We start from the raw sequence: 25911 nt of genomic DNA, 5'->3' as shown, positions 1-25911 counted from the left end.
GCTGTTGGGAAGGCAATAATATTAGCAGAGGGAAAACAAACCAGGATAAAGGGGGAAAAAGTGTGTTAAATTACAATAAAATTATATTTTCTGAGTAAACAACATTAGTGTCTCGAACAATTTCATGGAAAAAACACATAAAAAAACAGAGAGCTATTAAAATTGGACACAAAGGTTGCGTTTAAAGTAAAAAATATTCTGCACTTCCCCCAAATCCAATCCAAACGTAGCAGGGTTATTGGGATTCACATATATGAGATAAAAAACCTCGGCTGAAATGAAAAAAAGATATGAGCAGAGATAAAGGAGCCCCAAACGTCTGAACCCTTTCTTCTCATAGATGCAAATAGGACGCTTTTCATAAAGCATGGATCCAATCTCATGAATCACAGAGAATATATTAAAAACCCTCTTAGTAGGTGCTAAATCCAATGGGCTGTGTCATAAGTGTATTATGAAAGCTCTACTTTCAAGGACCAGCAAAGGCAATCTGTGATCTGGCCAAATAAAGGATTATTCAATAAAGAAAAATCTTTCATAGTATTCCAGCAATGGGGAATAATACTATTAGGAGAGTGACACCAGTTCTGAGGCTGTGTGTAATAAAATGGACTATAACACATGAGAATAAGGGCCATAATCTAACACACATCTACGCAGACAGACACCCAACCATTCCATTTTTATACTTTTTTTGGGCCATTTATTTGAAAGCTAAAGCCAGAAATATCAGATCTACAAGCTCACACATTTTGAGATTGTAGATGCTATATTTGGTGTATTTTTGGTGCCCCAAAAATACACAATATAAAAATACATAATAAAGTTTTAACCGTAAAAGCATACATCACACACAGACAAAGACATGCGCGCGCGTGCGTACATCACACACACACACACACACACACACACACACACACACACACACACACACACACACACACACACACATCCCGTCTGGTGACAAATGTAGCTCTGTGTTCCTTGTATTACACACGCCATTCCAGACATGACCTGTGGCCAGCACAGATCCGTTACTACAGACAGGGGATTAGCCAGGTGGATTCTATCATGTAGCCCCAGCTTTGTACTAGCAATTTGTGCTACAATAACTCACCTTGGGAACAGCTGAAACTTGGTTGGTTTTTGAACAATGTTTAGTTCTGTTTTTCAATTTGTTATAAATGTTTTGGTTTGGCTCCGAAAATGGTTTCTACAATAATTTGCATACTTGCTACTACTCAAACAAAAATGTTAGTTATCCAAAAAAATGTACAAAACTCTGAAGCAGGCCACCAATTAGTGGCAATTACTCATCTAGCCTTTCTATCTTGGCTGTGTCACAAACATGCACATATCTCTGGGTCTCTTCTACAAGGACATAACACAGAAACAGAGCACACTAATCTGTTCAAATAGAATGCTACTTTAACTCCGAGGGTGTTAACACTGTGGCGAAACAAACATCCATATGGCAGTCTTATTTCATTTGTTCTTAGACATGTTTAAAATCTCCTTTGCAGCCAAAATATACACCTAATCTCTATCCAGTATATTATAATTACGATTTTCTTTGTCCATTTGAGACTCGGGTATATTGCTTGGCAGGGCCGGATTTACCATCCCAAGGGCCCCCGGGCTAGACAAAATGTCAGGGCCCCCCTGGGCTGCGCGGTGCGTTTCTGTTGCACGGCAGCCGGGAAAAAATTGGGGTATTTTGTTTTCATTTCGCTGCAATTTTGGGGTACCCGCAGCCCCCCCAAAAGAGAGAGGCAGGCAGGCAGACTAGTCGCTGAATGAATGCAGCCACTAGTAGCCAGTAGTGCACTAATGCAGTTTTACAACAAAATATTTCACAATGTGCTCTATTAAATCACAGGGAGATGAGCAATAAAGAAAGAGTAAAGCCACTAAAAGTGCACTAATGCAGTTGCCATTTTTACAGCAAAATTTGTTTTAATTTTGGTGTAATTTTGGGGTACCCAGCCCCTCAAAAGAGAGAGACAGACAGACAGACAGACAGACAGACAGACAGACAGACAGACAGACAGACAGACAAGTCGACAGCAGAGCAGAAGCTCTCAATGTTTTAACCATAACACAAAATATACAATAACTAAACATCACTTGAAATGGATTGCAATAATTTCAAATCATACAATTTTATTTTTTTGGCCCTTCCCAGTCAGGGGCCCCCGGGTTGCAGCCCACCCTAGCCCAATGGTAAGTCCGGACCTGTTGCTTGGTTAAATTTGTATGGGTTAGATTCAACCAGAGAAGTTCAGTGTGTACACACATTCCAGATCAACTGCAAAAACAAATACGTACAACGCTTGTCTCTATGGCCTCTGTCACAGTAACCATCATGGACAATAAAGAAAATGTCATTCAGTGTTGAGCCAACCTTTCTGGGACATCTTTCTCGGGCCAAAGTAGTTTCTTATCGGCGGATTTGTCCAGCGACGCAGAGAGTCCGAGAAGTGATGACTTTTATCTCCAGTGCATTATTAATGTTTGACATGTGTTAGGCAGCAGTCTGGGAAGACAAAGTGACCTGTCCGTGTGTGAAAGCATCTGCTTCCCATCTCAACACAACACCATCTAAGAACCAGAGAGATACTTTTACTCGCCGCTATCTTTCATCTCGCCAGCTTTCTACTTCTTGTTCTAAAGTGCTATATCTTTTTTTTCCTTCTTCTTCTTCCTTTTGGCTTTCTTCTTGCCTTGCTCTATACTGGTCTACAGAACAATGAATCACTTCTCTGGCTTTCTTCTCTTCTACGGGGTAATTTCTTCCATATAATCCGGCTCCCATACAGGAGCTGTTCTCCTCGGGAAAAAAGAAACACTGTAATTTTAACCTTGTGGTCATTATGAGTTATCTTCCTCTGACAGAAATGGCAAGTTGTGATGTGTGCTCTTTGAGAAGTGCCGGGTTGGAACATTTCGTTCCCGAGATGAGGGAGAGAACCGCGAGAAGAACGGAACTCAGCTTGAGGTTAGGAGTCCTGAAAAGTCTCTGAATAGTGTTTACATAAGAAAGAAAGTGTGAGCATAAACACAACGTTTGGCAAAGTCTTTGTTCCATAATCATTGTTAAAACTAAATACAGTCTTTCATCTGTTTACAGTGCTGGTGATATATCCTGATCGAGAACATACAAAGAAAAGAAAATAAGAGCTGCTGCTGGACTGGACATTGAATTTAGTGCTACTGGCTAACGTTCCTTGGATTTCACATTGAATAACATGGCCTGCAGGCAATGAGAGGGTTGACATTCTCTTTTGATCGAGGCATATAGGGAGGTTAAGGCCTCCATTTAACCTGCACTGGATGGGTTCTGCCTCTGTCATCTCTTTCCATCTTTTTCTCCTCTCGTCTGTTATTGACACACACACACACACACACACACACACACACACACACACACACACACACACACACACACACACACACACACACACACACACACACACACACACACACACACACACACACACACACACACACACATAATGTCTTACTTTGAAAGGTTCTGAGGGTAAATACACCTTACCTAAGGCCTCAAAAAAGAAATGAAAAGCACTGGTTCTTAAAGTGGGGTTCGGGGACACCCAGGGGCACTTGAGGAGGCTCTAGGGGGTCCCCACTCCCCAGCAATACTTATGCTAGGGTGACCATCCATGCTCTTTGACCTGGACATGTCCTCTTTTGGGGAGCTGTGCGGCCTGTCCTGGGTTTTCTGCACGTATCGCACTCACAGATCAATAAAGGGACACTTCACCCCTTTTGCAACAAGATCTAATTTTAATGATGTTTGGGAGACAAGAAACACTTTCCTGGGGGTTTTTATGTGGGTAATATGTGTTTTTTGATATTTTAGTATTTAGTGTCCATGATAGATATGTCCGGCAGCCGACTTTTGTTTAAAGTGGGAAATTTGGTATAGTCTTTTTTATTGGCCTAAAATATTGTCTATATACATACATTCATGAATCCACTTGCTGACCTGCTGTCAGGATTGAGCAATTTTTTTTATTGGGGTTTCTTGTGACCCTACCATTAACATCCCATGGCATGCAAAATTGTCAAAAATGTCAACATGTCCTTTAAGTCAAACTAGGGGGTTTTCTTGATTCTGAATCCATTCCAAGCATTAGTTTTGCACAAAAAACACTTGGGCAAGTGGATATGGCTGTTTTTAGCCCAATGCTGATAAATCTTCCCTTATGGGAGTCCCACACACACACATTTCCAAATGGGGTCTCATTAAGACAAATATATATCAATTTGGGGAACTTTGACATGAAAAGGTTTGCGAACCACTTAAAGAGTTCCATCTTTCATGTATGGACTCTGTTGTTCCTGCTCTGAACATCAAAGACAGTGGAGTTTTGAAGGACACTGGGGCTTCCAGACGACAGCAGGCTTTTAAATCAAGGTGGCTTTGCTCAGTTATTTAAAAGGCTAATTTGTTACCATACAAACCCAATGGGAATGGGAAACTCTTTGCTTCAAACCCCGACCCAACCTTGAACAGTGTATCAAAGAGTTGTGTAAATGTATTGATTTTCTGCTTTGGGTTTACCTTGTATAACTTTCTGACTATACAGCGACTTATAATCAACCAGCTTCACTTGTTTGGAAGCTCCCAGGATGCTTTGCAAGAAAACACAGAGACTCAACACTTGCGGTATTGATCAGAATTTCATACTGCCTCAGGCCTTAATATACGGACATTAAATACACATTGCTTGCTGTCAAAAGAGCCAGGGTCAGCGAACTTACTGTACTTCTAAATGAGAAGTATTGAAATCTGGAATATAATGCATAATCTATCTCTTTCTCACACGCATGCGCACACGCACGCGCGCACACACACACACGCACGCACGCACGCACGCACGCACGCACGCACGCACGCACACACGCACACACGCACACACGCACACACACACACACACACACACACACACACACACACACACACACACACACACACACACACAAATTTTCTTTTAATCTCTTCAGAATTGCACCAACCGAATTAAGCCTACAGAGCTCCCCTTTGTCTGGTGTTGAGAAAACTTCAAAGACAGTTTAACATCACAGAGAGGTTGCGTAGGGGGCCTTAACCTCCAACTTTGGGACATTACACAAAAATACATTGTCTGGAAGTGATACAAGTGGTCTTATCAGTCCGAAACGGCACACACTTAAGTATTGGTCGGCGTCTTGAAAGACAAAACTCATTTGCTCATGAGCACTAAAGTTGGACAAAGAGCGAGACGAGTTGAAGGGAGGAGTAGGCTAGAGGAATTAAACTGGCTCAGGGCAGGATTCGATAAGGGGGGACATCAATGCATGCATTTAAGAACGACTTTTACGGTGGTCGTTTTTTATTTTGTATTGATTAAGTTCACTAAGATGGCACTCTTCACACACCACCCTATGAATAGCTATCGGTTGCTAGGTGATTGATGACCAGGAAATGGTCCGGCAATGAAAAAGTTCCCCTCCATCCACTTCAATCTTAACAGAATGTTTTGAATCCAGTATTTTCCCAGATTGCATTTTTGATCAAAACAAGCTAAAGCGTCACTGGTCAGGATTGCATTATACTGTATGTAACATAACATTACATTTATGTTTCGGGTGAATGAAAAAAGAGGCTAACTTTACATTTACTTTACTTCTGGTTCACGGCCCGCAAGTTTTTGGTCTTCAAAATAAGAGCTCACTCTGAAATGACGTGGGAGAACAGGGAGCAAAATAAATCGGGCAGTATATAAGATGTGTCAAAATATAATGTTGTTCAATTAAAAATAATAGATCTACAAGCTCACAAGGCATCACGCCTTGATGCCTTGTGATCACGAGAGCTGCAATTTTCAGCATGTTTTATAAAGGGTTTAATATCTTCTTTTTTTAAAAACAAATCAAACCCTGTAGGAGAGCAAAAATGACTCAGGTAAATTGAACTCAGGATTATTTACATGTCCTCACAATTACATTTACTCTTAGCTACATCTACTAACTAATCTTCTTCAGTAAGTGGAGGAGGCCATTTAGAGGAAATTCATGTTGCAATTTAAACCATGCATAGGATGTTATTGTGTGTAAATAGGATATTATCGCCTTTAAATCATGAAAGGAATGTTGTGTTTTAAAAGGTGTGCAGGGTATTACCACGTTTAGACGTGTCTACTCGGCACAGTGTTTGCATTCTGGGAGGCTCTTAACTTGCAATGTTAAAACTGTTATTCAATATTAATTTAGACGACGGCGGCTCGTAATGAACTGTGTGCTGATGAGCGAGTTAAAAGGTAATTAAGCACCCAATTATGTCTTAATGGATTGTAGGTATTATTGCAATGTACCTCTCCACCAACGTCCTAAAGTACAGTGCAGCGGTTTGTCACGATCATTCCTAATCAACCCAGCGCTAATCGTTTTGGTAACATTTTCCATCATCTGCATGATTCAGCTGAGACTAACTTTGTATTCATGGATGATATGCATATTAAGAGACTCCACTCTGCATAAATAAGCCAACCCAACTATACCCAATTACCTCTCAATCTGCATGAATAGTTCGCTGACAATGGCTGCACATTAGGGATTTACTCAAATGTCTCACAGAGATTTTCAGAAAAGTTGGAAAATTACTTTTGTGGCAAGGCACTTGAATTTGAATTGCTGTCTGACTATTATCCATAGAATGGATTGATGAATTATTCAGACCTGGTGAATCACCATTCTAAAATCATGTTATGGCCAATAGAGCCAGTGTCAAGCCTCTGAATTCTACTATGGTTGATTGTCGTCAAGTGTTTAGCCCATCACACACTGTCTGCGACCGCCGCGCGTTAAAAAACAGCCGCCTTCAATATTTTCAATGAACCTATCGCACACCGGCGGCGTCCGATGCACGCTGGCGCCTCGCCTGGCGCGCCGATAGAACCAGTTCTATTTTCCAGGCGGCGCCCCGCGGCAACGCGTCGGACGGAGCCGGTGTGTGTTGGGCTTTAGGCTTTAGTGTATTAGTTGTAATTGTCCTGTATGCAGTAGGAGCCCATAATCATTCATAATTAGAGCTCAATTGACTTCATCCGAGTACCTGAACTTGAACAATGACGTTTGAATTCAAGTGGTTGACTCACTCATGTAGACAGTTGACAATGTTCATTTTCAAGAGAGAAAATCCTATCACTGTAGTCAAACGCACCAAAAGAAAAATAGTAAAATGTAACATGTAGTCAAATGTACGTAGTGAAAGACATCCCACAGTGCAAGTTTGTTTTCATAAACTCCAGCACAGGCATGAGGTCTCATTAAAATGGGTCCCCAATCAGCAAAATGGAGAAGGAAATAGAGAGTGTGTGTGTGTGTGTGTGTGTGTGTGTGTGTGTGTGTGTGTGTGTGTGTGTGTGTGTGTGTGTGTGTGTGTGTGTGTGTGTGTGTGTGTGACAACATGCTGTAAAGTGTGGCTTGATGTCACGTCAAGGAAGTGCAGAACAAGGAATATCACAGCATCCAATCCTGTTTTTCTTAAGACTTACAACAAACTCACTTTTAGGAGTGCAATAATTATTCAACAAAGAGTCATGTATTAATTATAGAATGTTTGCACATGTGTATTGTGCCGTCCAGGATTCAGAAAACATTCCTTGTAAAAACTCTTATAGTCTATGTCATCATGATTCTGAATCCATTGCAAGCATTAGTTTTACACGAAAAACACTCCTTCGTATAAGAACGGCCATAGCCGTCATCACAAATATGATGAGGTCAGCACATTTGGGCAGTGGCTATGGCCGAATTTAGCCCAAGGAGTGTTTTTTGTGCAAAACTAATGCTTACAATGGATTTTAAATATTGTTTTAAAGCTGCTATAAGCAATATGTCACATTTTTAATGACCGTTTTTTTTTTTTTTTTTTTTTAATATTCAGACAGCCAGCAATGGGTAGAATGCTCCCAAAAAATGTAAGTCTCTGTGACACATCTAGGGGCTGCAATCTGCATTAAAAGATTTTCCTAGAAGCTTTGTCAATGGTCGATTTGCCTGTCTACTTCCTGATTGGTTAGTCATTGCGACTGGGCTTTTTTTGACCAATGACAAAGCTTCTAGGAACATCTTTGAATGCAGATTGCGGCCCCTAGATGTGTCACAGAGACTACATTTCTGTGACATTATTATTGCAGCTTTAAATTATTATGCTAATTGTGAAAATTGCCCAACATTTGCAAGTTAGCATCCGGCAGTTCCTAAATGCTGGGGACCCATACTCAACATTTCTAACATAAAACCTTAGGCTACTCAAAATTTCCAGGTTCACATTCTGGCAAGTAGACTATTTATACAGTGCAATTGTTCAGCCTTCAATGGGTACATGTTTACCAATGTGAAACCACCAAGAGTGAGTCTGAGTAAAGTGCTCAAAATATCAGGATTTTTGGCACAAACAAGTAATTGGCATCACCTGTGTGAGAGACGTCTGACTGTACCCCCGATAAACCTTGGCAAAATCATTTCAGAAAGATGCATGAGGCTGAAAATAACCCTCTCCCAGCAGCTGTCAGACAGCCTATATCATTGGGAAATCCTGACACACAGGGGGCCCATATTTCTTGATAAGCTATATATTATTTGGCCAAGAAATGTCTTTAAGTCATAAAAGACACAACTGAAATGTATCCAGGTTATCCATAAAAGCTTGACATGCCTGTCATATTGAGCAAATCAAATTCACGGAGACAAGTGAATTGTACGTGTTATGTGTTCTGCAGAAACCGATTCTGAGCACCATCCTTGATGAGGAAATAGCTGTGAATTCGTATCATTGTGAAATATGAGTATGACAAGAAAAGTTAATCTCATACGCCAAAGGTACTGAACAGTACAGTTCTACAGATTTTCTCTTCATTTGGTTTATCCTCATAAGATGTTCCAATACCAGTCCGATACCAGTCCAACACGGATTCCTTCCAAATGCATTTCCAGTGTCTTGGTACAGTAGCTACTGGTGACTAATCATAAGTATTAGTTTAAACTAACACAGGGTTTTACTGCTAGATGAGCTCAGTTAGTTGAGTGCACATATAACAGAGAGCATATAGATTGTGCAAAGTTAGAGTTGTGGACTGGTGCGCACACGGACAGAGACAAGGCAAACATGAGGAGAGAGAAAACACTGTCATTACACCCCTCTGCTCTGTTTAACTTTCACTCTTATCTCCCTTTCCGTCCTGTTCTCTTCCTCTCCCATCCCTCTCTGCCGCTCAGTACTGTATCTAGCTCAGTTTCTCAGTCTTCTATCTCTTCACATCTTGCCATCAACCTTGTCTGTCGCACTTCTCTATTCTCAGCAGTTTGGCATTAGTGCTGATTCCTCCCTGATCGCTGTCTCTCCGTTTTTCTCTCTCACAGTATCTTCCCGGTTCCTGTGTTTTTCTCCAGCTTTCTTATCCTCACATCTCTCTCTCTCTCTCTCTCTCTCTCTGCTTAGATTGCCTCTATAATTAACCCATAAATTGAAACGACACAGCAATGGCTACAGGTCTAGGTGGGGGAGGGATAGATAGAGATAGATAGGTTGAGGAGGGATATTAAATAAGAAGGGGGGTTGAGAAAGACGTGAACGAGAGAGAGCGAGAGAGAGACAGACAGAGAGAGAGAAAAATTGTGAGAGAGAAGAAAAGCAGGGCAGGGCTCAGGGACTCATTCAAGAGCTATGACCCTGGCTGGAGAGGAGACAGAGAGCGAGGGGAGAGAACCAAAGAGGAGACGAAGACATGTGGGGAAGGAGGTGAAGAGGGGAGGTAGGAAGGTGAGGGATGCTCTATAAATACATGTAGGAATTCATTTGCGCTAGCTAAGGTATAGCCTTGGAACATGCCATCCTATACTCGGATGAGAGAGGTCCTGTGGAAGGGAGTCTAATCACAATGGCAGCAGATGGGGCAGAGGACAGAGGAGAGGTTGACATGGGACTCAGGAGGAGCAGGGATTATTTGGGGCAGGGGAGAAGTGGCAAATATCACACAGACAGATGAGAGCCAGACAGATTGAAGGGCAGACAGACACAAACACTGAGATCAAATGTACTGTGGAGAAACCCGCTGGTACACTGGGTAACCATGCCACTGGATGCTAAGTATCACCAGTGTGTGAATGCACATCTCTTTTTAGCTTTTTGTAATTGCTCTGGCGGTGCTGGGAAAACACATACTGGCAGTGCTGTACAGTAATATTCATTAGCCGATAAGCTCCCACAATGACTCGACTGCAAATGAAAAAAGTTGGAGGGTAATTCTAGTTTCTTGCGAATTACAGAGAAGCTCGCCAAACAACTTTCTGGGAGTCATTACTGTGTGACTTTGAATTTCATTGAGCGTAACAAACTTTTACTGAACTTGTCAAATGAACAGTCTAGCTAAATGTTTATCCCCCCATACAGTCTATAAACTGTGCGCCATAAATTAATCAGTATGCAGCTAAAATTATGATTATATTTTTCCATTATGTGAAATAGTTAGTGTCTGAATCAATTACATTCAATGTAAAGAGTTTTCACAGTACATTTGGCACCTGAAGCCAATAAAGTAATAGACGATGCACGATGGGGAAAGAGGGAAATGAGCAGGGTTCGATTTGCTGGAGGAAATCCATGTCTCTGATAAATCATTTCCATCACCGGGGGGATACGTTTTATCTCTGCTTCTTGTCAAATTGAATTAAATAAATGCATTTACTTTGGGGAAATGTTTCATAAATATGTTTGATAATATCACAATTAATCAATGTAATTAGATATGTTAACCCTAGGTTAACTCACAATGTGTCTAATCGCAACACATTCTGAGCTTGGAGATCGGCTATATTTGACATTAAGTGTTTACGCAAATGTCCTCGCCTTAGTTTTCGTTTTGTTACAAATCGAACCCTGGGAACTAGCACTCTTGACTGCAGTGCTCAATTTGCCATGCAGAAATAAATGCATTAAGCTGCGTGGAGCAAAAACTGTGCTTAATACCATCAAAGCATAAACAGCAGGACATTTTTAAATAAATATATAAATAGCGAAGAAAAGAACATCTCCAAACCATGCAAAAGAACACCATGAAACACTGACAAGAAATCAACAAAAGAAAAACACAAATCTCATCATAGCTGACTTTTAGAAAATGCAAAAGAAATGAAACAGTAGAGCGGAACAGAATATTTACTGAAATAAGCTTTAAAAGGTGTCATATAAAAACAATAACAATAATACAGAAAAAAAGCGAGAAGCATTGTTTTGAAATGTGAGCCCTCATTGCTGGTTACCTGAGCAATATAAGACACATTTGACTGACAGCCACGTCCCCAAGAAACTAAATTAAGACATCCATCACCTTCATCATACAGTATAATTAATTTGTAAACCTCCTGGATGCATGTTTTGGTTCACCAGGCGACATAGTTCCATTTAGCACTCAGTAAAATCTGCAGTGTTCATTTAAAGTTGCAATCCGTAACTTTTATATACGACCTGGGATTTGAACCCTGGTCTCCTGCTTGAGAGACCACATTTCTATCGCTCAGCCAAGAAGCAATCCCCAGTTTGCCAGGGGAGATATTTCACTTATGATCTTCAGGCAGTACTACTTGTTGGTAGGATTAGGGAGTATGGAGATTGTATTAATATACTCTACCATACTGATTAGTTAAAACAAGTGTATTCATTGAAATAAGTTCCGGATTGCAGCTGGTCTGTGTCGATCCTTAAAAAAGGGCTCTCAGTCAAGTGACACCTGCTCAGGTAAAGGCATTGAGGGCAGTGACAGCATGTCTTGATGCTAGCTGGGGGCATGCTGTCTGAAGTGTCTGCCACCATTGTGCTCTGAAACTACCAAGAGGGTGCTGGGTGCTGCTTCCGGCTGACGCGTGCCACACTAACGGTAACGGTGAGCCACGCCCCAAAGACGGTTGCACACAGAGGTCAGCATGGAGAGCCTTTTCACAGCCAACATTTTGATGAGGTATAAATGCAGCTGCATGCAATAACGTTAATCATGGGCGTGTTTCATTTTGGTGTTTCTGGGCGCATGAAGTTAGCTGTCACTGTAAACAACACACCCACAATGAATGTTATTACCTTCAGCTGTGTTTATCCGTCACACGAAAAGGGTCTATTAGAAAGTGTGAGTGGGTTGAAATGTGTGTATGAGGGATATGCTTGTACAATCAATAACGTATTTTTTTCTCTGTATGCATTAGGCTGTTTTTTAATAAAGAGATTTGTGGTTTTAAGTGCTTTAAAAAAATTACGGCCGTGTGAAATATAAAGCTACTGCGGCAGTAGTCATCATTATTGATAATCCATATCTACTCATCACTGTGGCCGTGCTAATATCATGAACCATAATGTAATGCAGGAGGGACATGTTGTCACATGTTGGGTTAATGGGACCAGTAATGTATCTGTTGTATTAGAGTATGAAACCGTAGCCCTGCAGTATGTGATTGCTTTTATTTCTCATTTACATGACACTTATCTCTTCCTGTTCTTTGCTTTGTCTCCTCTCTCTCTCTCTCTCTCTCTCTCTCTCTCTCAACCGTTCATCCCCGTTCATCCAGAGAGCTGTCCTTGAGGCAGTGTAATGTTAGGTAGGTTGTTAACACAGGAGAAAAGGGCGTTCAATGTCATATCACTATGTCACAGCGCTTGACGGAGGGCCAGGGCCGTCTTCTTGCGGAAATAAATACATTGCAATCTCCTTCTTCAGAGCGTAATGGTCTGGATATTACATCTCCTGTGGGACATTACAGTCCGTGGCTAATAAATCTATCCTACAGGCTTCGTGTGTGTTCAAATACACATCTTTAATACCGCCGTATCTCTCCATATGTACAAGCGCATTTGTGTATGAATGTTCCTGCCCATGCATGTGCGCGTGTATGTTTGCACGTGTATGCGTATATAATGCGTTATATGTGCAGTGCGAGTGCAATTTGTCCCCCAGTGACAGATTCATCCGCTATCTCTGTGTCTAGTCAGCCGGAAGCAGCCAGGCAGCGGTAAATCTCAATTACCATGAACCCCCTCCCTGGCTCCCCCTGAGCCCCCCCCCCATCCCCGCCAGCCCATCCCCTCCTCCCTCGCCACAGGTGACAGTGGACCAAATGGACCCTTTATTGTTTCTCGTTCCAAGGCTTACCATTAGTTTCAGGCTGCGTCTGAGATGGCACGGCCATGTAGGGCTCCTCCCCTTTGTCTGAGCTCATGGGTTCCACCATGCGGCCCCGGCCCAGGGGGCCCTCTGCCGCCTCCGGCAGGGCGGAGGTGGGGAGTGGGAGGGTGTGGTGGTGGTGGTGATGGCCTGCCGGACACAGCACAGGTTAAACTAAGGCTCGGTATGGACACACACACACGCACACATGCACGCACACACGCACGCGCGCACACACACACACACACACACACACACACACACACACACACACACACACAGTCACACACACAGAGAGAACATGCTGGCAGGGATGCACGCTTTCAAGCAAAGACTTGAGAGACCGCCTGTATAGTGTTTCTCTGGTAGTTTCTCTGTATAGTGTTTCTCCCCAACAATACACGCACACACACACGCAGGTATGCACACCCCCACACACACACATCCACATGAAACTCTCTTATAAACTAGTGACTAGAGCACAGACAGCTGTGTGAGGCAGAAAAGTGTTTCTCTCTGGTGACCCCGCCGGCAACTCATTAGCAAGTACTGTATACGAGAGAGAGAGAGAGAGAGAGAGAGAGTGTGTGTGTGTGTGTGTGCACACATGTCAAAGCCATGGCCCTGCCCCAGTATCTTCCCTTGTGTCTCAGTGTGTGTACCCTCTCCTTCTGTGTCCCCTGTTGGTCTGTGTGTGTGTGTGTGTGTGTGTGTGTGTGTGTGTGTGTGTGTGTGTGTGTGTGTTTTTGTGTGTGCGTGTGTGCGTGCGTGCGTGCGGGTGGAAAGCGTTAACCTCCCCTCATCTCCCGTGTACGTGTTTTGCATGTGAGTTTGCTCTGAACTCCTTAGAGGAGTGTTCCTCTCTCGTGACCTTGGTGTGGAACAAAAGAAGGTCTCTTTCTCTCGCTGGGTACATCTCTAGTCTCTTATTTCCTTGATCCTTACTTGACCCAGAATTCGTTCTCTCGACAGTTGTCCCTAAAAGCCCTTATTTCTCTGCCGAGGAGCTATGAGCACCAGAGCACCCTTCCCGGAAGACTTTCAGCTGAACGCCATGACATTAATTACATGTCTCCCAACCCGTTCTGCGTCGTGACTAACAACAACCCGTGGACATTTTAAAATCACTGTAAACCACAACCTCTTGGTGCTTATTGCTTTAACATATTATGTGAGTGAAATAATGTGCAGTGTATCCCACAGAATTAATGTGCATCTGTGGTGAGGGGTGATGCAGTTTAGTTGCAGTTGTATGTATGTGTGTGTGTGTGTGTGTGTGTGTGTGTGTGTGTGTGTGTGTGTGTGTGTGTGTGTGTGTGTGTGAGAGTTAATAATGCATAAATAATAAGATGTTTATAACGTGTGTGTGTGTGTGTGTGTGTGTGTGTGTGTGTGTGTGTGTGTGTGTGTGTGTGTGTGTGTGTGCGTGCGTGCGTGCGTGCGTGCGTGCGTGCGTGCGTGCGTGCGTGCGTGCGTGCGTGCGTGCGTGCGTGCGTGCGTGCGTGCGTGCGTGTGTGTGTAAGTGTCGCCAGTGTTGGTAATATGCCGACATGAAACTGCAGTGGGGCAAATTAAACCGTGGCCACAATTTAATATATTAATGAGAAACCCTGGTGGGTCGTGGCTTGTAGGTTACCCTTTACTGATAGGTCTGAAATATGTTTCATTTAACAGTGACAGAGTACTTGGCACAGAAGCAAGGCTAAAGACTGTTCTTTCATTTCCATCAACAAGCAGGTCATCAGCCTATCAGTGTGGCAAACTATGACAAATGACTCAATAACAATGTAAATACAAGTAAATGTGTCTAAACAGAGTCATGAAGACTACCGCTCGTGTCAGCGTGTATATAACGGTATAACAACAGATGCTGGCAGCAGATCCAGCTGTGCCACCATAATCAAAAACGGATGTTGCTTCGCATGACTCTTCAAAGGGGGTGAAAAACCCCCACATTTCCTCATTTCCTCTCTCCTCACATGGTTGTCTTGCGTCTCTCCGTATATTATCATCAGATAAGATGAAGAAGACACAAGGAAAGTGAGAGAAACATGGATGCAATTAAGAGACTTGGGATGCACACTCCATCTCTCTCCTGTTGTCACTGCAAATTTAACCCATTTTGGACTGAGGCCGATTCTACAAACGCTTCTAAATCCTGACATTCGTTTTCTGAAAAACTTCAAATATTTATATAGCAGCATCAAAGAAATACTGTACATACTGTACAGAACCCCAAGATTCCCATCCAGAATGGTTAGAACACCAAAATGGATTCCCGCCCAGAATGGGTTAAGACCACAAGGCTCATGCATGTGTCTCTAATAGGGACCCTTTAATAACGCCTCTGAACCTCTTTTTATTTAAATGCACAGCCATAAACACTGATTTCATTCCTGTCTCTCCGTCTGTCTATCTGTCTGTCTTAATTTAAGTACAGCACATTTTGGAAGACTTAGCAGATCAATCATTTGAGAGGTCGCTGGTGCGGCTTAATTAATTTCCTCCGATCGAACTCATCCTTGTAATTACACTTCCTAATGGGGACCCAGGATGACTGGCCAACAGTTCAACAGGCTGCAGCTATAGTGAGGGCAGAGCCATGATGAGGAGACATCTGCTCTCATCTGATCTCCAAGATTAGGATTTATTTATCAGAACCTTATAGAGAAAGTTTCACTTGTACATCTTCAAATGTAAAAGTGTTAGCACTGCCTCATTGCTGTGGGCCGGCCCTAGTGCACCCCCCCCCCCCCCCCCCCGCCCCTCCCCCCCTCACCTCATCTTTCATCTGAGCTTCTTCCACCGTCTCAATCCATCACTGTCAGACTTCTGTCTGCCAGAACCTGCCTGCCGGTCTCTGTACATCTGCACGTATTAATAGCCAAACTCCTTTCTCCTTACTACGTATCGCAGACTTGTGGCTCTATATTTTCGTCACTGCCTTACCCCTTATCCCTAAACTTCTTTGCCTTTTTTACTATTTTTAAAAACATTTTACAATTTTACAATCGACACGTTGTGAGCTTGTAGATCGGCTAGAAGTTTAGGGATAAGGGGTAAGGTATAGTGACAAAAATACTGCCCTTGGTGTGTACGATGGTCCCTTCATATAAGCGGAGGCATTATTTCCAAGCCACAGCATTCACATTATGCATCCCACGTACTCATGGCAAATTTACCGTAGATGATTTTCGTATAAGCTCCACTTGGCCATGCTGTGAGTTATAGGAGTTGTTATGTTATGTTATGTTATGGAAGGCAACGTTTAAGCCCCTATGTTAAATATGAAGATGGGCTACACGCTGATCAACAGCCCTGCTGGTAATCAGCCCCCCGGACTGCAGTAAACCATTTTAACACGCTCCCTTCAATGCGGGGGCGGTATGCACGCCAAGTGTATACGTATGTGTGTTTGCGAGTATTGCAAAACAATATTGTGACCATGCACGTGTCCAATGAGGGTGACATTTGAGGGGGCTAACAATACTGCTGTTGGTGAACTATAGGCACAACAGCACAGACAGACTAACATCCTCCCCGCATCCCAGCATCCTCCTCCTCCTCCCCGTGTGGCGTGGCAATCATTAAAATGATTTATTTAACTATTGGCCCAAGGCTGAAAGATTAGTGTGACAGGCCTATTTTATAATTCAACCACCCCCCCATCCCCCCCCCCCCCCCCGCCCCGCCCAACACCAGGGGAAGTGCAATTCAAGGCAGATGACACGCATAGAGAGAGTGGGAGGGAGGGGGAGGGGGGAGGAGGGGTGGGGGCTCTTCTGCAGATTCGGTGAAAAGAAAAACTAAACTGCCGACGGATGCACATCCCTCTCTTTCTCCAGATTAAAAGAGAGGAGAGGATGTCACGTCTGGAGCAGAGGAGAGGAGTGAGAGAGAGAGGGGCGGGGGGCATTTATTTATCTTTTAAGTCCATATCTACTGCTGGCAGACAGACTGAGTCTGAGACTTGATGCAGAAGTGCAAACTAGGTGTTGTCTGACTGTGAATGTATGCATGTTTGCATGTGTGTGCGTGTGCGTGTGCATGCGTGTGTGCTCTATCACACACGTATTGTCGTCTAGGTACATGTACAGTATGTGTACACGCCAGTGCAAATGTGTTTGTAAATGTGTGCACGTGTGCATGTGTGTGTGCTCATCCATGTACAGTAGCTGTACAAATTCCTTGTGTGATGCTAACGGCTATTTCCTATAGAGCGTCACAGCCCCGCCCCCTACCAGGGCCCAGGAAATTATTCTCCGTTCATTTTCCTCATAGACATTTCAAAAAGTGTTTATTTAAAGACCTTTTAAGCCTTGTGCAAAGCCAACTCTTGTCGTGACAAATCATGACAACAAACACATTCTTTCGGGCCGAACAAATACTTAGAAAGAAGAACACACTTTTTTTGTTGTTTTTCTTCTTTGTAATTATTTGTTTGGTCCAAAATATTGTGTTTGTTGTCATGATTTGTCACAACTCGAGTTGGGTTTGTACGACGCTTATAAGGTCTTTGAATAATTACGTTTTGAAATGTCTATATGGGAAAAATGCATTGTCATGAAAGGGGGCGTGTCTAAAAACCCAGATCCAAACCTGTGTGAACGTATTCATTGTCGGAGCGCACCTCCCTACAGATGACCCTGTGTCTATACAGAAGGATCCTCACAGTGGGGGGTGGTCATCTCCGTGACCCTGTGTCTATACAGAAGGATCCTCACAGTGGGGGGTGGTCATCTCCGTGACCCTGTGTCTATACAGAAGGATCCTCACAGTGGGAGGTGGTCATCTCTGTGACCCTGTGTCTATACAGAAGGATCCTCACAGTGGGAGGTGGTCATCTCTGTGACCCTGTGTCTATACAGAAGGATCCTCACAGTGGGGGGTGGTCATCTCTGTGACCCTGTGTCTATACAGAAGGATCCTCACAGTGGGAGGTGGTCATCTCTGTGACCCTGTGTCTATACAGAAGGATCCTCACAGTGGGGGGTGGTCATCTCTGTGACCCTGTGTCTATACAGAAGGATCCTCACAGTGGGGGGTGGTCATCTCTGTGACCCTGTGTCTATACAGAAGGATCCTCACAGTGGGGGGTGGTCATCTCTGTGACCCTGTGTCTATACTAAAGGATCCTCACAGTGGGGGGTGGTCATCTCTGTGACCCTGTGTCTATACAGAAGGATCCTCACAGTGGGGGGTGGTCATCTCTGTGACCCTGTGTCTATACTAAAGGATCCTCACAGTGGGCGATGGTCATCTCTGTGACCCTGTGTCTATACAGAAGGATCCTCACAGTGGGGGGTGGTCATCTCTGTGACCCTGTGTCTATACAGAAGGATCCTCACAGTGGGGGGTGGTCATCTCTGTGACCCTGTGTCTATACAGAAGGATCCTCACAGTGGGGGGTGGTCATCTCTGTGACCCTGTGTCTATACAGAAGGATCCTCACAGTGGGAGGTGGTCATCTCTGTGACCCTGTGTCTATACAGAAGGATCCTCACAGTGGGGGGTGGTCATCTCTGTGACACTGTGTCTATACAGAAGGATCCTCACAGTGGGGGGTGGTCATCTCTGTGACCCTGTGTCTATACAGAAGGATCCTCACAGTGGGGGGTGGTCATCTCTGTGACCCTGTGTCTATACAGAAGGATCCTCACAGTGGGGGGTGGTCATCTCTGTGACCCTGTGTCTATACAGAAGGATCCTCACAGTGGGGGGTGGTCATCTCCGTGACCCTGTGTCTATACAGAAGGATCCTCACAGTGGGGGGTGGTCATCTCTGTGACCCTGTGTCTATACAGAAGGATCCTCACAGTGGGGGGTGGTCATCTCTGTGACCCTGTGTCTATACAGAAGGATCCTCACAGTGGGGGGTGGTCATCTCTGTGACCCTGTGTCTATACAGAAGGATCCTCACAGTGGGGGGTGGTCATCTCTGTGACCCTGTGTCTATACAGAAGGATCCTCACAGTGGGGGGTGGTCATCTCTGTGACCCTGTGTCTATACAGAAGGATCCTCACAGTGGGGGGTGGCCATCGGGGGTTACGGGAGTCAGGCGATCTGGAATGACTTCAAAATAGATATTGTCGTCTCATTCCATATGGATCTGACTGTTTTGATCTAGCAGCTGCAAGGTACGTGCGCGTGCATCCTTGCGTGCGTGCATGCGTGTGTGTGTGTGTGTGTACGCATGCGTGCATGCTCGTCGATGTCACAGATAAGTGTGACAGAGCTGCAGGCGGATCACATCTGTTTACCATTCCCTAAAAAGCCCTCGAAGAGAAAATGACATCAATCATCCGCCACCTAGAATGCGCTGTAAACACACTAACGGAGGTACAGTATGATTGGTGGAATTACACTCTATGATTGTGAGAGAATATGTATATGACTTAGAATGAATGAGTCAGAGATCAAAGGTGTCAGGATGTCAGTATGTGTGTGTGTGTGTGTGTGTGTGTGTGTGTGTGTGTGTGTGTGTGTGTGTGTTTACATTTGCCTTTTTTGTATAAGCAGTCGTGGAGTGTATACTGTGTGCCAACCATACAATGCTTGGTTGTGGGTTTTTTTTTTCAAACACACATCTAAGCCTTTCTCACTCTAAACAGACTAGCTTCTGTTTAAACTCTCTCTCTCTTTCGCGCGCGCACACGCACGCACACGCACACGCACACGCACACGCACACGCACACACACACACACACACACACACACACACACACACACACACACACACACACACACACACTCTCTCTCTCTCTCTCTCTCTCTCTCTGTCTGTCAACAAGTTGTACTATTAATGGTCATGTTGATGCGTCCCCTCACCACCAAGCCCTTAACCACTAACAACCAGATCCGTCCAATTAGGCAAGCAAAGGTCAGGGCCAATCGATGCTATTGGACAACAGGGTGAGGAGCCTTCATTCAGTCTCAGGGAGGGGAGGGGCAAGAAAGCATGTCTAACAGAACCCAGAAAACAGAAGCAATACGAATACATTCTAATACTCTATTGTGCTGAATGCTAGGTTAGAAACCAATGGTTCTCAAAGTAGGGTCCCGGGAAAAATAGCCAATCTACAAGCTCACAATGCAGTGTGATGTGTCGCGTTGTCAACTTGTAGATCTCCCCGGCACAGAATATTCACACATCAATTTGGGTGTCCTTCACATGAAAATGTTTCAAAACCACGGTTTTGAACGATTCTAAACAACAGGGACTGATTTAGGGTTGGGGCCAAACTGGACTTTGGGCTTTGCAAGTTGTTTAAACTGACCATGCTGCAACCTTTCATGACCTTCATAACAACTGGGTTGACCGTCTATAAAGAAAAAGAAGGAATCAAATGAATTCCACTGTAAAAACCCGGAGTCATTAATAACCTCTCGTTGCACATGTGGGCGGGGTTTTCATTTCCCTGAGAGGGAGTGAGTGATTGATTGACTGAAGTGGGTGGGGCTGAAGATAAAAGAGTGAGGGGAGATGAAATGCAGCTCTCCTCGTCCTTTTATCTGATTACCTCTAGCATGGAATACTTACCATTGAGAGCCACAAAGGAATCTAGAAAATGGGGAAAGAAGATGAAGGGAAAATGTGTTAGTACAGAAGTAGAGATGGCCTGTGCTTTAACATGATGAAAACAAACAGATAACTCCAAACAAAATAACATGACCTTTAAAGTAATTTGAAATCGACTAGCTGCTCAGTGTTGTCCCAGCATCTAATCAGTGGTGATCTATAAATGGCTCCTTCAGCTAATGCAGGTCAAATGTTACTGTCTCCCTTGCTGGTCAAATCGAATGAAAGGAATATTCATAGCCATTATTTTCTCAGAGTCAACCAAGTTGAAATGAAATGAGTTGGGCGGTATAATGTTAACATGTGCCTGAAAACTGTCTCGCATCCAAATTGGCTGGATGTGACATCCAGCCAGTTGAACAAATATCACAAACATGACACATCTGAAAACAAGTTAGACGAAGACACAGTTTTGATTTCCCACTGTCGACAGAAAGAAATCAATTGTCTGCATTGCTGTATGGTCTACTATAAAAGAGAGCTTTTAAGTGGCCGGGCGGGCTTGTGAGAGTGACTGCTTGGGGTTGTGTTGTGTGTTGTGTGTTCTCTGCCTTGTGTCCTGCATTGAATTGAACTCTGTGACAGCTTTGGGTAAACCATTTCCCTGTGTCGATGAAGGCATGTGTTGTGTGTTGTGCTTTTGCATGTCGCAGTCCTTGCCCTATGGGACACAAGGCTATTGAGTACCATCAACACCAGAAGACCAGAGAAAACAGGGGGTGGGAGGCAGAGAGGGACAGATGGACGAACGGACCTGAGAGCAAGGATTGTGAGGGAAGGACGGAGAGAGAGAGAGAAAGGTGACAGAGAGGAGAGGGATGGAGGGAAGAGGCAGACAGTTACAGGGAAAGAAGGAAGGAAGGAAGGGGAGGGAAAGCGCACATAGAAGACTGAGAGAAAGATGGAGGGAAGGGGGCCTGCTTACTTTGGCAGTCTCCCAGGCCATCTGTGTTGCCATGCTCCACGTCCTGCTCAAAGGCTGATCTGCAGGGAACAGAGACATCATGGTCAGCAGCTGAAAACAGGCCATGCCATGCAGGCCACGCCACACCAGACAAGGCCAGCTACAACAACAAGCTAACTATTGATAAGATGCTGCATTGGACCCCAACAGCAAACACAAACCCATACGCCACAAGCTAACTTTGTGGTTTGTGTTATCTTGCAATAAGCCAAGAAGAAAACCAACACTGGCAAGAAATCAAGTAAAAAAAGTGCTGGCACTATGCAGGCCAAAGAACATTACTCGTGATGAAGGACTCTGGACAGCCGAATGAAACCATAGTAAAACCATAGAAAACACAGGGCTGTTGGCCAGATCATAGTGGATCAGTACCAGCAATACATATTTTTGTTAGAATGCATGAGAAAATATGCAATAATTGGCAACAGATAATGATAACTGTTATTTAAGCAAAAAATTGCAATGCATCCCAAAACCAGCAAAAACCTCAACGCCCCTCCCTCCGCATTAAAAAGAAACCTCACTTGAGAGCATGCCATTTGAACAGAGTGATACAAAGCTATAATCAAAATCACATGGCCCACAGCCAGGCCAGGGAAGGGGATCCATGCTGGGTGCCATCATATGACGGGGGTGGGGTGGGTGGGGGTTATGAGAGAGAGGGGGGGGGGGGTGAGAGAGAGGGAGAGCAACAAGCATACAGAGAAAGACAGAGCCAAAGCTTTTCGGGGAGAGAGAGAGAGAGAGAGAGGTTAAGACAGGAGAGAGAGAGAGAGAGAGAGAGAGAGAGGTTAAGGCAGGAGAGCTGCATGTTTTTTTTGTTAGTTCTTTTTTAGAGACCACCAAGCAGGCGCTATAAGGAGATCAGTGAAACAGAGCGGACCAACTGTCAACCGGGATCACAGTCACGCCTGACAGCCTCCCGCACCCCCCCACCCACCCCCCCCCCCACCCCTCCTTTACTCCGCCCGCTTCTCCTTCTCACCCACCCACATCTCGTCTTCCTCACCCTCCACTGGCCACAATCACAGCATGAAGGAAGAGGAGACACCACACCACCCACCTGATCCCCCCCGATTGTGTTGACGGCACAAACCTCATATTAAAACACCTTTGGCAGAAAGAAACCAGTGCACAGTACAATGGAACTGCAGTAACAGAAATCTGGCCTTTCACGTTGATATCTTGCCATCTCGCAGCACTGCCTGAATTGTGAATTATAGATTACCAAATAAATTCATTCACTGAGGCAAGCACAACTTTAAAGTACAGCCCCGACCAGCTCACTAATGAGTCGTAATGACTAACAATTTCCCATTATACTAGACAGCAAATACAGTATAATACTACTGCCATGAAAAACTACTACACCAACAACAAAAGGCCCACATCATTGTCTCTCCATATGTGGCTGTATGTTTAATCTGCTTATCTGATTCCTTTATCACCGTCTGTCATAATCACAAAGCAGATACAGACATGATGTCTAAGTACAAAAAGGCCTTCTGCATTATGTGGACCACCCACACCCTCTTCCCCTTACCCAAACCGTGTGTGCTGCACTGGCGACGCTGAGGATGTGGGTTCAAGTCTTGCGATGAGCTCACACACGCGGAAACATGAAGACTTGCACAGTAGCAGCAGACAGTGACGTCCTGCACGGCTCCATTGGTAAGAATGTAAATCTACCAGCTTGAACTCAAGGTTAGGAGTTTGGGAGTTTAAATTCCACTTGTTCCACAGATGAATTAACAATGGATAGTCAAAAGCACTGCCCAAAGAGCTCCCGCACGCACTCATATAAGAGAAGGAACCTCAGCATGTACGTTGGTAGGTTATGGGTTCAATGCCAAGTAGGGCATAAGACAGTCGTTCAGTGTGTCTAGGGGGCATGTAAGTTTAAGTTAAACAGTGAGATCCCAGTTAAACGGAATACATTCAAATAACATATAGTAACTTGAAATCGAGTCAGCCAGGAAGCATGTGATGCATTGTGTTGCATCAGACCTGATCTAGTCCTCCAGTGGTTAATTATGCACTAGGAACATGGTGGGCAAAATGCAGGTCACACACAATAGCATTTAAGGATTCATACCAAACAGAAAAGCTGATCACAGATTAGCCTCACACACATACAATAGGTAGGAATAATGCTTTCTGAATGTCATTTATTCAGTGTGATGTGTGACCTTGATTCACATAAGAAGCTTTCACTTTAGAATGATCATAAAACAAGTAGAGTATCTACAGTATCTAACACTGACTCATACTGTACTAAGTCCTACTATTAAAATGCTGAGCTGCCGCTGCAAAGTTGCTACTCCACTAATCTAGAAAAGGTGCAGGGTAGGGGACTTTTACACTTGTCTGCACTGTATACAAATTAGTATTAATATGCTAATCTGTATGCACTGTAGTACAGCGAGTCTTTTGTCAGAGAAGCACAATTATGAGCTAAGTGTACATAATAATGATGATGATGATACACATGGCCTGTGCCATTGTACGCACGGTCAAAGGCTGAGTGGGGACCATATTGCAGGTGACCAGGGTCCAGGCTGTTTATAGGCATTATGGGCAAAATGTCTCTACATGGGAAAGCTGGCACACTGCAGCCTCCACCAGATGGAGGAGGGGAGAGGGAAGGAGCTAGGATGCAAGAAGCAAACATTGTGATATAGTATCAGCAGAAAGAAATGGGGGAATACATGAAGGGATTAGTTGGATAAAAGACAGACAGACAGACAGACAGACAGACAGACAGACAGACAGACAGACAGACAGACAGACAGACAGACAGACAGACAGACAGACAGACAGACAGACAGACAGACAGACAGACAGACAGACAGACAGACAGACAGACAGACAGACAGACAGACAGACAGACAGACAGACAGACAGACAGACAGACAGACAGACAGACAGACAGACAGACAGACAGACAGACAGACAGACAGACAGACAGACAGACAGACAGACAGACAGACAGACAGACAGACAGACAGACAGACAGACAGACAGACAGACAGACAGACAGACAGACAGACAGACAGACAGACAGACAGACAGACAGACAGACAGACAGACAGACAGACAGACAGACAGACAGACAGACAGACAGATAGGATAGAAGGACGGATAGGTGGGCTGGGCAGGCGGTTGAATGGACAGACAGACAGACAGACAGACAGACAGACAGACAGACAGACAGACAGACAGACAGACAGACAGACAGACAGACAGACAGACAGACAGACAGACAGACAGACAGACAGACAGACAGACAGACAGACAGACAGACAGACAGACAGACAGACAGACAGACAGACAGACAGACACTTTGTCTCTTGCCACAGAGCGACAGATCATACCAGTACTAATCCTCCTCTCGCTCACTTAGAAATATTATTATTGTTGTACAGTAAGAGGTGAGGTCATGTGACCTCTTAATGCTCCACTGTCAGCCACAGATCCAAAGTGGAAACTCAATCAGAACAGTCCAGCGCCCCGGCTTTACCAAATAATAATAGGAGTGTGTTTGTGTGTAGAACTGCGCGTATGAGAATGTGCGGTGCGTGTGCATGTGCACTGTAAAATAAATCTATGTAATTTTCTTGCAATGGCATGCCAGACCAATCATTTAGCTGCTAGAGGAATCAAAGTCACTCAACATCAAATAACCAACAGAACGCAGGCCCCTTTGTTATGACTTCATCCATACAATGTTTTTTCTATTTTATTTTTTCACCACAAAAACTCCATTCGCTGTTTGTTGAGAAAGCATAATCTGGTTCTGTGTCATAACTGGAGTCACAAATTATAGTTACCACTAGCATCAGGCTTTCCCTTACCCCAGTACCCAACCAGCCCCAGGCCTTGGGGAGAATGACACTTTCCTTCCATTCATCCTTCCAATTGGCCTTTCAGAGGGAAGAAAATGCACCCTGCACCGCAGAATGGGAATGACCACATGCGGCAAATACAGAGAGAGAGGACTAGGTCGCTAGGCACGACACCAGAGCATTATGAAATAAGAGCCTTTCACACTTCATGAAGCTATTTCAAAAACACCATACTCCTCCTTGCTGTACCGTGCATTCTAATAGAAGGGCAACTTTTATTTTGTACGTGTTTGTTGTATAGACTC

At 44.2% G+C, this 25911-nt stretch overlaps 1 protein-coding gene across 2 annotated transcripts in view; it reads right to left on the bottom strand.

The window, feature by feature from the left end:
- The window catches only part of sema6a (sema domain, transmembrane domain (TM), and cytoplasmic domain, (semaphorin) 6A), a 135553-nt gene that overhangs the window by 4814 nt on the left and 104828 nt on the right, over positions 1-25911 (bottom strand). The window contains exons 16-18 of one of the 2 annotated variants that reach the window (XM_083783929.1): positions 21723-21781; positions 20759-20779; positions 13206-13367 (exon numbers count right to left, since the gene is read on the bottom strand). In XM_083783929.1, the coding sequence (XP_083640055.1) occupies positions 13206-13367; positions 20759-20779; positions 21723-21781 (242 nt within the window). The remainder of the gene's footprint in view (positions 1-13205; positions 13368-20758; positions 20780-21722; positions 21782-25911) is intronic. The other variant, XM_083783930.1, reaches the window with a different exon arrangement.

The sequence above is a fragment of the Protomyctophum parallelum genome (genome assembly GCF_964188405.1).
Source record: "Protomyctophum parallelum genome assembly, chromosome: 15".
Taxonomy (NCBI): Eukaryota; Metazoa; Chordata; class Actinopteri; order Myctophiformes; family Myctophidae; genus Protomyctophum; species Protomyctophum parallelum.
Note: the sequence above shows the minus strand (reverse complement) of the source record. Positions and strands in the feature narration are given on the sequence as shown.